At 39.0% G+C, this 16,243-nt stretch overlaps 3 protein-coding genes across 6 annotated transcripts; 2 read left to right on the top strand and 1 right to left on the bottom strand.

The window, feature by feature from the left end:
• Positions 1 to 504: 504 nt before the first annotated feature.
• Positions 505 to 1,689, top strand: LOC147753021 (F-box only protein 42-like). The gene has a single exon (XM_086969860.1). It carries the CDS (start codon positions 505 to 507, stop codon positions 1,687 to 1,689), a length of 1,185 nt encoding a protein of 394 aa, XP_086825986.1.
• A 1,623-nt stretch (positions 1,690 to 3,312) lies between these two features.
• Positions 3,313 to 7,127, top strand: LOC111263915 (uncharacterized). 3 transcript variants are annotated; one of them, XM_086969858.1, is made up of 3 exons: positions 3,313 to 4,081; positions 4,993 to 5,708; positions 6,076 to 7,127. In XM_086969858.1, exons 1-3 carry the CDS (start codon positions 3,949 to 3,951, stop codon positions 6,337 to 6,339), a joined length of 1,113 nt encoding a protein of 370 aa, XP_086825984.1. In that variant the 5' UTR covers positions 3,313 to 3,948; the 3' UTR covers positions 6,340 to 7,127. The 3 variants fall into 3 exon arrangements, with proteins under 3 accessions (XP_086825984.1, XP_022695153.1, XP_022695154.1); XM_022839418.2 differs by having other exon boundaries at positions 3,315 to 4,081; positions 4,990 to 5,708; XM_022839419.2 differs by lacking the exon at positions 3,313 to 4,081 and adding an exon at positions 4,148 to 4,330 and having other exon boundaries at positions 4,990 to 5,708.
• A 944-nt stretch (positions 7,128 to 8,071) lies between these two features.
• LOC111263912 (engulfment and cell motility protein 1) lies at positions 8,072 to 16,090 on the bottom strand. Of its 2 annotated transcripts, none has more exons than XM_022839413.2 (11): positions 15,940 to 16,090; positions 13,813 to 13,950; positions 13,351 to 13,557; positions 12,757 to 13,014; positions 12,268 to 12,489; positions 11,704 to 11,868; positions 11,182 to 11,399; positions 10,671 to 10,960; positions 9,848 to 10,165; positions 9,280 to 9,458; positions 8,072 to 8,886 (listed from the first exon to the last, which is right to left on the bottom strand). In XM_022839413.2, the coding sequence occupies exons 2-11, from the start codon at positions 13,912 to 13,914 to the stop codon at positions 8,656 to 8,658; spliced, it is 2,190 nt and encodes a 729-aa protein (XP_022695148.1). In that variant the 5' UTR covers positions 13,915 to 13,950; positions 15,940 to 16,090; the 3' UTR covers positions 8,072 to 8,655. The 2 variants fall into 2 exon arrangements, with proteins under 2 accessions (XP_022695148.1, XP_022695149.1); XM_022839414.2 differs by lacking the exon at positions 15,940 to 16,090 and adding an exon at positions 15,636 to 15,789.
• Positions 16,091 to 16,243: the final 153 nt, after the last annotated feature.

Raw genomic sequence — 16,243 nt, 5'->3', positions numbered from 1 at the left:
TTTGGCCGACTCGGTGACTCCAGTCATCGCTATTGGGCCATCGGCCACAGTGAGAATCGGACCAGTCGGAGATAAAATTCGTACACATCGAAGTGGCTACAACTACACTGGCTGTGCCAGCTATGTTGGAGTAGAAAAAAATCCAATAAGGCTGCGTCGTCGTCGTTGTTCCAGTTCAATGTTCATATCGACATAGCGTCACTCGATGCTCACTATGCTTCGCTCGAAACACAGGTCGTTCGTATACTTGACGTGAACGTACGGTCTTCGACAAGAATAGAGAACATTCTAACATCGAATTGAACTCTACCGTAGCGAAGCACCTGTGGCAAGATAATCAGGCGCTAGAGCTTAACCAGTGCCACACTGCTGTGTGAATTTTTTGTGTATGTAGGCTACACAAAGTGAAGGCATTGGTGCGAAAAAGAAAGTCTCTTCTCTCCAAAGCACGAAACACAAATAACTGAGTAGTTTGTGCAAAAATCTGTATTTAGTGGATAAGCCATGGATAAGCTGCCGCTGGAAATTATTGAGAAAATTCTTTACTACTTGAATCCTTATGAGGACTATCCTCATACAATTTATGTTTCTAAAAAGTTCTGCCAAGCTACCCGTAATATAATCAAGTACAGAAGTCGCAATTTCGAGGTTTCATTTCGCAATGATCGCATCAATTTTTGGAAATATAGGCGATTTTCAGAGCAACTTGTCCCACCGAGCTGTGCGCATCATCGAGGAGCAATCTGTGGCCAACGAATGTTCATCGTATCAAATCAAATTTTCTGGAGCTTTGACCTCGTCGAGCGCAAATGGACAAAACTGTCGTTCGCGCCCCAGGAGCTTTACGCGAAGGCGCTCTTCAAGTTCGAAAACAAAATTGTTGTCTTTCTTGGACCTAGTTGGGACCATGAAAGTGATCAGGATCAAGACAAATCAGACAGCTCCGTGTTGCTTTATGATACAGAGAAAAACCAGGTGACATGCATCACCGAGAAAGCGAAACCACCGTGCAGATTCCTCACAAATCCTACAGTAATGGGGACCCAGGCAGTTCTCGTCCACTACAATCCGAAGAAGTCATCGTCGGGTATGTCTGATATCCATTGCCTCGACCTTGAGTCTTTGACATGGACTTCGGAAACTGCTATCTGCCGAGATCAACCGATTGAACTCGAAACACTGTGCCAGATTAAGATCTCGGAAAATCAACTTGTTTACATTGGGGCGACCTGGCATGGAGAAGAAGCCTGGCTTCTGGAGATGGGTGTTTTCTTTAAATGGACCCGGCTTTCGGTGTTCAACGAGGAACATGCGCCAAAAAAAGCTGAACATTTATCAAAACTCGTTAGAATGGGCAGGCTTGCAGTATGCCTGGCACCAGCGGAAAATGCTTCCTGTCAGGTTGGAAACCGTTGTTGCCGTCACAGAGATGGCCGCAAGAAATTTTCAAGCCTCCATATGCTTGATCTTAGCCAAGCGGTTGATCATAGGCAACTGACATGGCTAAGGCCAAGCCGTGCCTGTGCGATTCGTGGCGTTCTCACTGGATACACTCTCCTAGCAACTCCGTACGAAATACTTGTTTTCGGAGGACTTCGTGAAGATTCCAAGGGACGGAAAACAGAAAGTAATTCCCTGTACACAACTTACATGGCAACCGACGATACTTCCTCAGCAAAGTCAATATAAAGCACACACAGCTCAACAAAATGAAAGCTACGTGACTCGACAGCTAATGGTAAATCGGCCTCTAAGGACGAAAATCAGAAAGCGCGAACTGAATAGTTGGGGTTCGTAAACAGTGAGATTGATTTTTTTTATGTACATAGCTAATGTAACAAAATTGCACTAAGTTATTCAATTCTGCATCGAAAAAAGAGAACTCTATCTGATCAGAGTGCGTTGATGGGGCGACCATGCCGAAAGTCGAGCTTTAAAGCACGTGCTGTTACACCAAAATAATTTTATAACTAAAGGGACCATGGTAGATTCAAAGAAAACTTTTCTAATGTAGTATCAACTGAAATGTGTTCTCGAAATGTGGTAAATTAAAAAAATAACAGTACGCAAAAGTCAACCAAAATCTACGGCGATTGTATACTAGTAGTTGGATAGCGACCTCCCTGAAGCTGTTATACAGTAAGTAGGATAAAAACAAGTTATCATGTTGGGAACATGATGCTTTACTGTTTTAAAGAAAATAATGAACTAATTTTAAATTAAAACCGACGCCTTAGCAAATGTTTACTTTGAAGCCTCTACTAAAAAATCAACTGAGGGTTAATAGTTAAAAGCACTTCTTATCTACAGTGTTCTTCGACAATAAGTGAGTTTTATTATTATACACACACATATATTATATATATATATATATATATGTGTGTGTGTGTGTACGTGTATAACCATGTGAACCCCAGCCAACTATTGTGCGTAAGTGCAAAATGAGACCATATAGAAATTAAATGAAAAATCTCACTTGTGTAAAAGAGAAAAGTATCTCAGGTAGCATAACCGCAGAAACACTTTCCACCTCGTATCTTAAAGCGTTGTTGACCTAAAGCGTTGCTGACTCTGCGTGAGAACTAAATGTTGTCCATACCGAAAGAAATTGATGTTGTTTCAGCATGAAAAGTATCTATTGTATGAATATTCTAATCTCAAGTGGATTTAATTAAGAGTAAATATTGGCACGCACTAATTTTATCTTTGATAATATGTAGCACTTGGGTGTGTTACCTATGTAATAAAAAAAAACGATTGTTGATTGTAATACATAAAAACTCATCATTTCACAGCATTAAATAATAGCCCACGTTATATCATTAGCCTAACATGCTATACGACTAAGCAACTAAAAACTAAAGTGATTAACTAAGCATATCCACAAGTGAAACCCGATAATAAAACACGAATTCCCCGCCTCCGGGACGTTGGTTGCAGCATTTGCCCCACCCAAAGAGAAGTATATATGTATTTTTGTTCCATAGTACTCTCACTCCGCAGACTAAATCTCTTACTCGATGGAAGGGTAGATGCAGACTTTCATCAAGCGGGGACAAACACAGATGCAACGTGCCAAGCGTCTGCTCAACATCAGCTGAAAATAAACATTAGGAAGTACGTCTAGCAGCTCGATGGCCATCAAATGGCTCATTTAGTCTCTGTGCGATTTTTGCTGTGAATCCTTACTATAGCCGACGGACATAGACACGCACATACAGTTGAACAAGTGAACAGGTATATACAAACAGGCTATTTTTAGACACCGTAACTGAGACACAATAGACAGCAGGCGGGCAATGCAGATATATACAAAAATACAGTGAGCGCAAGGGACTGACGTCATTTGTCTATATTGTGTTCTACTGCGATGTGAGTTCGACGGCCGCTCCCCATCCCGAAAAACGTTCTGTCATTGCGCTGCTTTTAACGTATTTTACCGTATGTCCGCTTGCCTGCTACATCTACGACTTGGTCTGCCCAGTGAATGACTGTAGCGCTGCCGAATCTATTTAAAAAGACATCATTACTATCATTGATGGATGATAGCGGAAACATACCGAGCTTAGATGTGCACTTTCGATCTCGCTAAGAACGACTAATTTGTTAGTGAAGCAATGTTCCTAAAGTGAAGTGTACATCGAATCGTGGCTACAGAAGGAGGGAATGTTATATTAAATGTTTTAATTCGGTGCGGAACACAAGGAAACGACGGCAGCAAGATGGATTCTTATTCAAAATTACTCAACTAACGAAAGATTAAGGAGCTGCATCATTCCGTTAAACAAGCTCAAACAATTCTTTCTGTGGTACGAACCCTGAATTGTGATCTGGCGACGGCCATATCTCGTATTTGGTCAATACTTATTGAGTTAGCTGCTGACATTGCAGCATTATATTACTGATATTAAAGGCTGCACTATTACTATTCGTTTAGTTGTATTGTTTATGGTGCAAGCGCAAAATCATAAGCTGCCACCAACGCCGATGGCTGACGAAGCGGCAAGACGGCGCGAACTGCGCCGCCAACGAATTCTCGCCAATTCAGAGAGTCGTCTCCAGCTTATACTCAGTAATGGAGGTGAGTGATCAGAAGAACAACGCGAACCGGCGAAGTATCGTACAATATGTCTCACAAAACTATCGCGGGTATCTTATAGTTTGTTTCGCCAGTGTCCACTAGTCGTTTAGAACACTTCACTTCGCGTTTCGATCATCTCTGATCGCGCCGAACAACTCCATTCAGAGCTATCATAAACTACCAGCAGCATATATGAAGTATGCACATGCGATTTAGGTTAAAACCGGATGAACATGTGGCATGTGAATGGTATGTGTAGCACGAGATATTTATAGACTGAGTTATGTTCAATTGAAACGGCTTTATTTTAAACAACTAAGTAATGTAAAGATCCTTTAATTCAAAAAATCCAAAGCCTACAAGCTCTGTTATGTTAGTAAATTTTGCTAGTTTACATTAGGTTGTGGCACCTCCGTTAAGGTTATCGAGTAACTCTCGCTGTTGGATTTACAGTGGAAGCAAATTTCAGCACTGTGAGAGCAAGCATTGAACATTAAATATTAAACCTGGTTATTTCCGGACATGTAAAAATCAAAGATCGTCGTATATACTGGCATTTCGGCAATCGAGACTCACAAGGCTTGTAATGAATCGATACTAGAAGACCGTTTGGAATACAAAGTCTTAACAGACTTTATATAAATTGCCGCGTGCTCTTAGGATATAGTTTATACTATCCAGTGTTTCTTTTAAGGCTGTGATATCATAATCTAAATTCAATTTGCGGATTTTAGCAAAAAAGCAAGAGCAATTCTATTGGTTTAGATGGCCCAGGGGCGTTCTCTGTCGTCTTGTTCGTCGCAACGCGCTCTGTGTCGCGTGATGCGTAGAGCAAACATATCGTATACAAACGCTTACCTTTACAGGATGAATAACGTCCTTACTTTTTTTGTACGCTTGAATTCTAGAAGATCGGGTTTCCCATGACAAACCTTTTCTGGCGCCAGATCAACCCGAACAGCCTCCAATCGCGATTGTTGCGAATGTTACATCTACCGATGCCGACAATCTACTAAACCCACAGTTGAACGCTATTAGTCGAAAGTCGTCTAACACCATTGAGACCTCCGAAGTCAGTCCTGGGCATAACGGAAGAATTTATCAACTGCCAGGAAAAACAATCGAACAAACTTTGATTATCGGTTCTCCCCCAGCCAACGATCGCGTCGATCGTGTTCAGTCAAATTACAGTCCGATCACGAACATGGACTTTACAGACATACCGTCAGACGAGCGACAACTATTTGGAGGAGATATCTACGGAACAGCAGACATTCTAGCTGCGGAACAGGTTCAAACAGGTGCAAATTTCAGATTACCACCGGATGGAGAATTCGAAAATACTCCTTTAGCACAACTACTTTCTAATCTGACGGATAACGATGAGGCTCCTCTCGTTACGTTAGCGAACCTAGCGGGTCGGTTGGGTCTTCCAGAAGCCGATCAAAATATGAACAGGGCTATAGGGGGTCGTGGTACAGCAACAGATCGACAGAGTGCCGGTGAGATTGCTCGCAGACGTTATCAAGTTCTGTGGGATCCTTGCCATCTTCGTAGGACTTTGTTCATTTCAGTTTTGGCTGTTCTGGCAAGATTCGTGTTACCTGTTTTACCAGCAGACTATGCGGTAAGTATCTTGATTGTAGCGGAAAACATCCCCGCGCAACAGGGATGTCAGTTAACAAAATCGTTGTTTTTAAAAGAATACATTCGTGGGCTAAAAGATACAACAGGTGTGGCATTCATGACTAAAGAAATTCGATGATGGTGAAGGTGGTGTAATATTCTAGCTGGTAAAATTTTGACAAAACTTCAAGTTCGAAAAATCTATAGAAATCAGATGTTGAGTATAGTTAATAAACAAGAGTAGGTTAAAACAAAATCTTGTCGTGTGTAAGGGAGGAACCAGCTTGAGGTTCATAAATTGTGTGTAGTAATATATTGTCGGGCAGCAGTAGCATTAATAAGAAAATTTGTCCGTTTTGCTTTTACAGATCATGTTTGCACCTCTCTACCTTTTGGAACTTCTGTCGATTTCATTGTGTATTTTTTATTCTGTGCCGCTTAACAGGTCCCGAATGTCAATTGCTTTTAGTATTCTTTTATTCATGGGCGCATCACGGAAATCAGTGCAGTTTGGTCAAACATTAACAGCATGTTTCGAGATCTTCTTACGTGATCTGTCCATTTATACGTTTAGTTTCTTTATGGCTCACGCCTTCTGTCAGCATGCGGACTTACTAGCAGTTACGACTTAATAATTCTCGCAACGTCGCTCAGTTTCAATACAGCTGCAACGGCTGTAAAGAAAACATACTTACGGATGGAGTGAGATTAAACCATTGCAATTTAAGACTGCCACGGGAAAGGCTCGACCGTAGCGAATGGACCAGTAATCAATGCATCATAATAACATTTGTTAAGTCCAAATGCATCAGTAGTATTACATTGGGGAAACGTGGAGAATAAGCCGAGAAAAGTACTTGCACTAGGCATGACAGGGTGGAAAACAATTGTTGTTAATATAGAAGAGACAAATCGATGCCTCTTGGAAAGCAGTTTTATTAATAAAATTTAAGCAACACATCTATGAAGTTCCCATCTTTTTGGAATGCTGTTGTGTGTCGTAGGCAAGAGGGCCTCACAATGATACGCTTTGTTACTAGGTATCCTTAACGTTGTAATAGGGGGAACGACTCGCGTACTGTTGTACAACAAGCGGCCACTTTGTTGTGTATAATCAGTATATAGGCTATACAGCCGCATAGCTAATAAAATATGTTTGCAAATTCTTGCATCCATCTATGTAAATGTGCAGCACACACCTACCAAGGGAAAAACTGCAATATAATTATCAAAATAGTAATGATACTTAAAAGACAAATCATCTACCATGCAACACTCCAGTTGTTTAGTGCCCTAACAACTGATTCAAAAGTCGATCAGCAAATTAAATTGCAAATTGGCTAGTTCCCTGTTATGAAAGATATATACTCAAAAGGTAGCAGGAGAGTCTCGCAATAAATAACTGTTTTTGTTGTTCGCATTTTCGTGTTATATTTTTTATTTTCTGTTGGAATAAATAATAGCAATACTAGCATGTTGGCTTAGCGAAGCGATTCTTTGTTTTACTTATAAATAAAAATATATAATACTGTTGACAAAAGGTGACGTACATGCCCAGCATATGTCAAGCTCACTATAGCTTAAATATATTTTTTAAGATATCCATTTTCGTTATACGTCAACATCGGCTCCTATGTAAGCGAATTAGCTCCTCCGATAAGCTAGGTAATCTAATCAATTGGGTGTCTACTTAAACCTCGACAGTAAACAAAATATGTGTCTTCATATATAAGGACAAGATAATGATATAAATTGATATTATTACGACTGGCCTTCATAAAATTTTCTAATGTATAATTAAAGTTTTATACAAGCATCTGCTTCACTGATAAAATCACTGAATGCCTAAACACCTATGTGCAAATCAATGAAATAACTTTCGTAATTTAAAATAAACACATATGTAATTTCTTCATGTTGTTTGAACTAAATTGAACGGTGAGCATCAATATATTTACCTCCAGCTAAAACGCTAGAATCGATCATTCTTGAAATTTCTCGTAGATTTTGGCGTGTTTTTTTCTTATTTGAAGCTTTAGACCCTGGGATAGTGTTACATAGCTATTTACTCTGCAGTAGTTTTGCGTCTGCGTTCGTTTTGTAGGCCTCAACAAAAAAACCTAGTACATTGCCTTAAAAATCTCAATCGTATATACATAACTGCCAGCAACCATGCATCCATGTGAACCACTTTACCGTGTAAACGCCCATCCAATATGGTTGCCTTAAGCTAACTCACCGTTATAAGCTACAATATGGTTTGATCTCGATCGCGCAATGGAAATAAGCCGCGTGGAAAATAAATCTAACGAATGGGTATTGTTTACTGTCTGGCGTCCAAATAATGTCCACTTCACAAGAACCTTACTTGCATATGGATCTAGTAAATTTATTTAAATTGTATTCGCCTTGTTATAATTTGGTATCACTAGCCAACACAGACTTATAATGTTAAAGGCTTTTTTACTTAGTTCTACCACACCGAACTTGTACACCCATAAAGTGTAATTTTTGTGTTGTTTTGTATTGTGATTTTGTTCATTGGTTTAAACCTAACTAATAACTAAATCAGGTCAATTCCTTTCCTACTCCTTCATAACGGCCTGTTGAACACAGATTGATAACCTAAATTATGTTGTGAACACCACGAAATGCATAGTTTAGGAAATCACTTAACGCAGGATAACTATTCTGTTCTATATTTGGAAAATATTTTTAGTAACAAAATCTAAATAATTATATATTTGATAATTGATCATAATATAATTCTTGGCAGAAGCCTGTTTTGTCAAATGGTTCTTACAAGTTGCCTGCTTTCGCTTTATCGGCAGTAGAAGACGGCACAATTCACTGTGGCGTCTGTTCTAGCACGACTGTTCATTCTCCCAGGCGCAACCCTTTGGTCGTGATTAGCACTCAGTGATAGAAAACGTGGCGTCCGACAGTTACTACAACTGCCACTTGGGTTGGGTTTGGTAAATAATGGGCGCGTTAAAATCATAATTGGGAGGATCTACTGGCAGCGGCGGTGGCTTGTCAGGAATCTGAACGCCCTCCGTGTCTAACAGATGAAGTTTCATTTCGACGTGGAGAAGCATTTCGAGGTCCTGCACACTTTCGCGAGAGGTCATGCTTTCACCTAATAATGCGAGGATACCGTCCGTCCAGTAGTGAAACAGCTGTACGGTGACACATGGAAGGAATATAATTGAAAATGTTTACCACGTTAGAACGCGTCCTTAGCCAGCGCGTTAATTAACGCTGTAAAACTCAAGTTCAAACGTTTATTTAGTAATTTACAATCCGCCTAAGGTTTCATATAAATTAATGAGAGAAATGAGAAAATCCTTAAGGAAGATAACCTACAAAAGCAAAAAAACTACTGACGAATAACTATGACACGAAGACTTCACGAATGTACAATGAGACAGGGTTATTATTCTTACTCTATTTACTGTTTCTTCTCATGCAATATTTGCGTGTGTGTTCTTTAATCGCTGTACTCCTAAATCGATAGTTTGTTAAGACATATTGATATCGAACAAGCTATTATTGGCATAAGTTATTTTCACCTTTTCTGTAGGCGCAACGAAATTGAGCGACTCTTGTTCGGTCTGTTGGGGGACAAGTGAAAAGGCCAGTGGTGCAGCAGTTTTTGTTTTGCGAGAGTCCTTCATGTGCGGACAATCTCGACCGGTCTTCAAGCATCCGATATCAGCGACCAGCAATTTGTGGGGTAGCTCATCCACACCTGACAAACATCGCAAAGGTAGTAATTTTGTTGATATACCTCGCTCAATTGAACGCACGAATTTTTCACCTTAGAAACTTACAGGACTACTTATTAATCGTATTACCCATGAAATAATCACAATCACAACCTGTCAATGTAAGTAAGGGGCACTGATTCGCACTGGAATAAGACGTTCCAATAATGTCCAAAAAAGAATACTCCGATTTACATTCCTAGGTACGGTGTAAGAATACCCTTTCCAACAATGATAAAAAAGTTTTTAATATCTGTGGGTAAGAAAAACTAACTTCTTATAGACGTACCTTTATGGACAAAAGAAAACATAATATTAATATTGGGTTAAATCCAATCCATAATTTGATTTGTGTTAGCTTGGATCTACTCACTTGGCGGTGCAGACTTTTCATCCCAGTCGCCATAATGAAATACTTTGAAATTTGGCGAGAGTCGACAATACCAGAACTTGTCCTTAATGCGTTGCCCTTTGGCAGCATATTTGGTGAACAAAGTCCCGTCTGTAAGCTGTTGTAGTCGGTGTTGCTGAATTAGGCTAACCAACTCCGGAATAAGCATCTCCCGAAGCTGCACTATTGGAATCGCTTTAGTTTCACATTCTTCTTTGTTACTCCTTTCTTCGTTCCATATATTCATTATTTCCGAGTAGGGAAGTGTTGCTAGTTTTGATTTTAATTTCTCAAAATCATCTGTAACAAAAAAGGCAAATATACACAGCCATAGCCATACAATGTGATTAGTTTGGGCCGAATATGAAACAAAAACGGGAACTTCCCCTAAAGATTCTTTCATTGGGCTTGCTTGGTTTGGAGTTCTGTAACGTGAAGTTCAACAATATAGGAAGAAGCACGGTTTCAATCCTATATCTTATTATATATATATATATATATATCGTTGATTAAAATCAAGACCGATTCATATAGTAAATGTCCAGTGCAGCTTTCCGCAGCCAAAAGTGACGCTGGAACGTTTGCTCAAAACGGACTACACAAGAATCCGTTCAGTATTTACCGATGGTAATAGAAACCACTATAGAGAAGCAGCTATTTATGAAGCTGGCCCGTCCTTCACCAAATGTTTTCTCCATAGATCAGACGGGTTCGGGAATATCACTTATAGTCATTTTGGGGGATAAAACTTTGTTGTATTAAGGATTTTAAGTGAATACTGATCAAGTGTGTCACTAATACTAACTTGGTGTCGTGCCATCTGGTGCCTCCATCGCGCGTTCGATTTGATCTTGAACCACTTGCATCACTTTGGCAAAATCTTCAGCTGTAGCTCGCATCTCCTTCCACGTTTTGTTCAGCAGCTGAATACAGACACAGAAAAATTCCTCAAACGCATGGGCGTGCGAGAAGAACATGGCATGAAAAGAGCCTCCTTGATCCCGAGGCGGATCACCTATGTGTAATATGTCGTCGGCCAAAAGTCTTACGAGCCGCACCGATGCGCGAGCGAATGGGACTTCATGTTCATCGCCTCTGCTCAAACAAGAACAATAGACTATTAAGATATATGAAAGATTGATGCATGAATAGGCAGGGAACATTCGTAGCCCTAATGAAAACGCACATATCCCGCGAACTCAAAATATATGTGTAAAATATATGCATAACGGCGATTTAGGAAACAGACTGTTTTTTGCTAAATGTACCATAGAGAACCTTCAAATTAAAGAGCAGTATCGGGTACCGACTCTTACCTGATTGAATTTTCAAGGACAAACTTTATATACTGATCGGTGTGGTACTTAGCGAAGTAAACCATGTTGTCGAGCGCAAGCGCTCCCGGTGCCGGTAATAGATCTTCGATAGGATTCGATGCTGATTGAAATCCTAACTTTCGGAAGCATTTGGCAGCTGAGCTCTTGTTAGATCCGGAGCCTTCCGTGGGGCCGAATGCAATTCGGCGGAGCTCCTCCTGCAAGGATAAACAAGCATGGTAGCAAAATGAAACTAACAGTTCTATTTGCGAACTGCTCAAACTAAAGATTTAATTCTTCATATTGACTCAAAATATTGAAGACGACACAAAATTAGTGTGTCTTACAACACTATTTTGGCTCACCTCAATGGAGAAGACCGTTTAGATCAGCAACAAATTACCAAAAGTGGACCGAACACGGAAATCATTTTGTCAAAAACCATCCGTCAAATTTTATGATTTTATTATTTAAAAACCTTTGGACTGCCTTATTTCATTGAACCTTCGATAAAATATTTACCAATTTTAGTCTGGCGTCAGAGTCGTTTGGGTCTAGGTCGTGCCTCTTCCGCTCGTCCTGAGTATTGAACAACAACGTTTGTAGAACATAGAGCTGATGAACCATCTCACGACCTTCCTTGCTGATCACATGCTGTCCTTTCGATAGAATATTTGCTTGGATCACCTGGGGAACGTAAAGCAATGATATCGCAAAAATGCTAAGAAATACTATAGTTCATAATAACAATGAATTAATTTCATGGAATATGATCTGTTCTGTTTTGACAAAACAATTATTACTTTTGTAGTTGTACACAATAGCTAAAGATAAAAGCCGAAAATAATTAATACTGTAACTAATATAGGAGCACGATAAAGGTTAGAAGAAACGGTAGCAGAATATCGATAGACCGTGCTTATTTTATGTACCTTATGGGGACTTGGGAGATACTACTCTTTTTTCTTGAAGCGATCATATGAGTTTAACACATCAACTATACAATTAGCATAGGTAATCTAATGATGATCATAAAATCCGATTTTCACATATTCAGTTTCTTCACTAGGGAACATTTCAGCTTACCTTTCGTATTTGCTTCGAGGCAAGGGTTGCATGCAGAGCTTTTCGTTTGGAAAACTCGGCTTTTAGGCAGAGCGCGTTAATGAATGCGATTGCACTTTGTTGTATACCGCTGCTGCCGCTTTGGATGTGTACTATTAGATGTGGTATTGTCACCTGTTGATCTACCAAATGATAGCGCGATGACGAGTTCAAAACAACGGATTCTAGAATCGAGAGAGAGGCCTAAACAAGCCCCAGATCGTAATGATGATCAAGATAATTCAAGTGTTAATTCTAGTTAAACTGACTTGATTTGTGGAAGGAATTCAAGAAGCTCACAAAAACATAAAAAAATTAAGCATGAGAATTATCTTCCACTGTACTATAAACATTTGGAAAGTGACTTCACGTTACTTTAGTTACTTTAGATAGGTTGTAACTATTAGAAGCGTACGACTTTAATCATGCAAATTTATTTCCCAGCCATGGCAAACATTTTGTGAAACAAACCTGAAGGATGCGAAAATCTATGGCAGACGTTTGATTAACGTTGTTAGCCACGCGTCCAATAAATTTGGGTTCGACAACATCCCACGAGACAATATTATGATCCATGAGCTCCACGAAGCTCAACAGGACATACGCTAGGCGTTCACCAGTGTAGACACCATCCTGTACGCTGCGCAAAAGGGTCTGGTGGCCTTGACGGTTGATGAATTCTAGCGCGAACGTCTTGTCTAGGGACAATCTGTGAAGTTCCTTGAGAACCTAAAACAAGCAGACCAGCCAGCAAAAGAAGAAATATACATTTATTAACTAACTAGAATAACACATTGCATTCAAACGTATTGCCACTATGCACAATAATTGATATATATGTATATATATATATATATATATATATATATATATTACACAAAGATCTGTTGAAGATATTAGGGGATATAGCTATAACTCAGTGTCCCAAGCTTTTTCTATACAAGTTGATATAATTTGTAGATCCCGTTAAGTCAATATCTTCTATACTTAATTATATAAAGATAATAAAACTCGGATGTAACTTATCGGTAAATCTAGTCACATGGAGCTGTGCATCTGTAATACCTCAACAGGGCAATTATTGCCATTTGTAGTTAAGTTATCGAGTATGCGCTGAGTTCTTCTTGCAGGGCTGGCAGTCAACTTGAGAAAGTATCCATTTTTAATATTGCCACGATTTTTTTCGGTAATGTATGAGGGCTCTGCAGGTTCAGAGAACTCGAGCGCATAGCTGTCCCCTGGGTCGTTCAAGCACCATATTCCGCATAGTTCCTATTTGTAGGAAAGGCCAAGATAATGATAATTATTAATACATAAACTGTAGATTGTCACATTTAGGATAAACACAGCGAGCATGGATATTAGATAGACTTCATAGAAATGTATTGCTTCTACATAATTATTAACTATTATATAAATCGCTCCTGACTTTTAGTGACTAAGTGGCATACTACATTAAACAATCCTATTGTTTTTTATAATTATTTTCGTAAATGAACTTTAATAGTAAAGATCACGAACACGCACCTGTATAATACACTCGAGGGGTCTAGTTTGATCCAGTTCGATGAGTTGTGTTGGCTTATCTTTCATCTCCACCGCGACTTTTACCACATCCTTCTTACCCATCTTTGCGACTTCGAACACGTATACTATTAATTCTTACTATTCATTAGAAAAAATAAATAGATGCCTTCGTTACCATAAGCTTCCATAGAATGGTACATACGATTATTATATATTGTCATTGATAATAAAGGCTATTATCATGCGAAATCGCGTAGAGCATGAAAGGAATTTACATTGCATCATTTGCGCCTATTAACTTATACCCTAGCGATGTTCAAAGATTGTAACTGTTAAACATTGTGATACTATGAGAAAAAGTACGGTCAAAGTGAATAAGGCACAAAGCGGACGCGTTTAATTTTTATGCAACCTATTTCAATTATAGTTTATATATAATGAGAATAGCTCATTGGGAGCTCCTTTTATGATACAATAAAACTTGAAGCTTGCTTATAGATTCCGAAGAACTAAATTTGTTGGTTTTCAGAGGGGTCAATTTCATTAAAATTAAAATCTTATCTCTCTGGCATTTATCTAGACTGTTAGAATGGAAGGCTCAAAATTATATAGATGAAAACCTTTCTTCCAACTAAAAACCTCAAATAATTCTTTTAAGTTTTATATGGATAATGAATAAATGAAAAAATATAGCAAGAACGGAACAGGAATATTGGATAGAACTTGCAACCGTGCTTAAATTTGATAAATAAGAAATAAAACACTTCGACAACTCGTCTTATTAAATGTATAAATTAGTTTAAACAGTCGGATGATTCGTTTAAAACATAGTGGAATACGTTTGTATCTTTCATGTGCTTGTCATCGATAAGTGTGACAAATCCGTTACAGAGTAGCAAATGGTAGGGGCAAATCTAAATCGTTTTTAATTCTAAAGTACATCACACGTCGTAAGCTCGCTTGATTATACAGAGTTTTTATTTTAAAGAACCATGACGATGTGCCATATGTGAAAAGGAAGCTGCAAAGATCTTACTTAAAACATCTAGGATTCTAATATTGCTTATTTTTGCGAAATAAACATGACTATACTGCAGCGGAATCTAAAATGTACTTGTTCATCTCGATCATTAATGTGTCGAATCTTAGCCTAAAGGCTGGAGACAAGATCAGCAATATTGGTTACTTTCCTTTGTCATTGCTTTTATCACCTATCATAGGAATGTTTTTATGATGGCCACCGTTAATGGACATTATCCAAGTTTTTCGCAAAGCAGCCATCAAATTGTTCAACGTGATTTACACTTTCCAAAAAAATTACGTCGTCACTGTGTTACACATACAAAACTGTAAACTATTAGAGCGCCCTATTCAATATCTGGGGCAAATTACTCTCGTTCATTACTTCTAGTGGCACTCGTCTCCTGCGTAGTAAATGTCTGTCTGTAAAACCAAAAATTGGTTCAATAAGCTTACCTCCTAAAAGAAGTTACTCCCCTACCTCTTCGAAGATTTCGGACAAATGTACAAGCGAGTGCCACTCACTTGTACTAGCTAGCACGCACTATTCTCCGTTTGAATAAAGCGACAGATATCAACGGACCTCACGACGCATCGTTTAAGTGTTGATTATTATTGTGAGCCTTATAAATTTAAAACTTCAGTTTGCTGTACAGGCCTACGTTATACAGTACAGGCCACTTACTATGCGCGCTCACACTATAAACTCATTGAAAAGATTCAATAATTTGTTTTCCAATGTAGTTATAAATAAGGATATTTCAATTCTAGCCAATCTATTTATTAAAAGGCTTATTACGCACCTGCACGCACTTATATAAACATAACTTAATTCGTATAAGTTGATTTATTCCAACCCAAATAGCGATGTTCAACTTTCATAGAACATCTTCCTGTGTCTACTGGGCTGATCTCATTGACAGCTTCTTGAGTAGCGAGGGCGCCATCTGAGAGGGTCATAGACCGATAGTGTTGGCAGCCGCCACTGTTCTCATAAGATTTACTTTTTTATATATCGTCGTTCAATTGGATGCATCAACATACAGCAGACATCCCCAACTCGTCATCCTTACGAGCATTATGTTACTTAACATATAAACTACTTACCAAGTAACAGCATGTTGGCTGCATGAGACAACTTACATGCAGTCTTTTCAGCAGGCGTTAATCACGGTTCCGGCCTGGTCTTTTCTGTCTCGAATATACCGTGTATATACACAAACACGCTCTGAACACCTAATATAAACATAGCACACTCATTCACAATATCGCTGTTTTTCGTCTGCTCTCGACCAGCACACCAAATATTTACATTGAACCTGGCGCTTAGTTTCACATGGTTGTTACATGTTGTCGTCGTTGTTTGAGTGGTGATGGTGGCAGATTTTTGTAAATCCTAGCAGTGAGCATC

The sequence above is a fragment of the Varroa jacobsoni genome, unplaced genomic scaffold, assembly GCF_002532875.2.
Source record: "Varroa jacobsoni isolate VJ856 unplaced genomic scaffold, vjacob_1.0 scaffold_799, whole genome shotgun sequence".
Classification (NCBI taxonomy): Eukaryota; Metazoa; Arthropoda; class Arachnida; order Mesostigmata; family Varroidae; genus Varroa; species Varroa jacobsoni.
The sequence above is the reverse complement of the archived record's forward strand: the minus strand, read 5'-3'. Positions and strand labels throughout refer to the sequence as shown.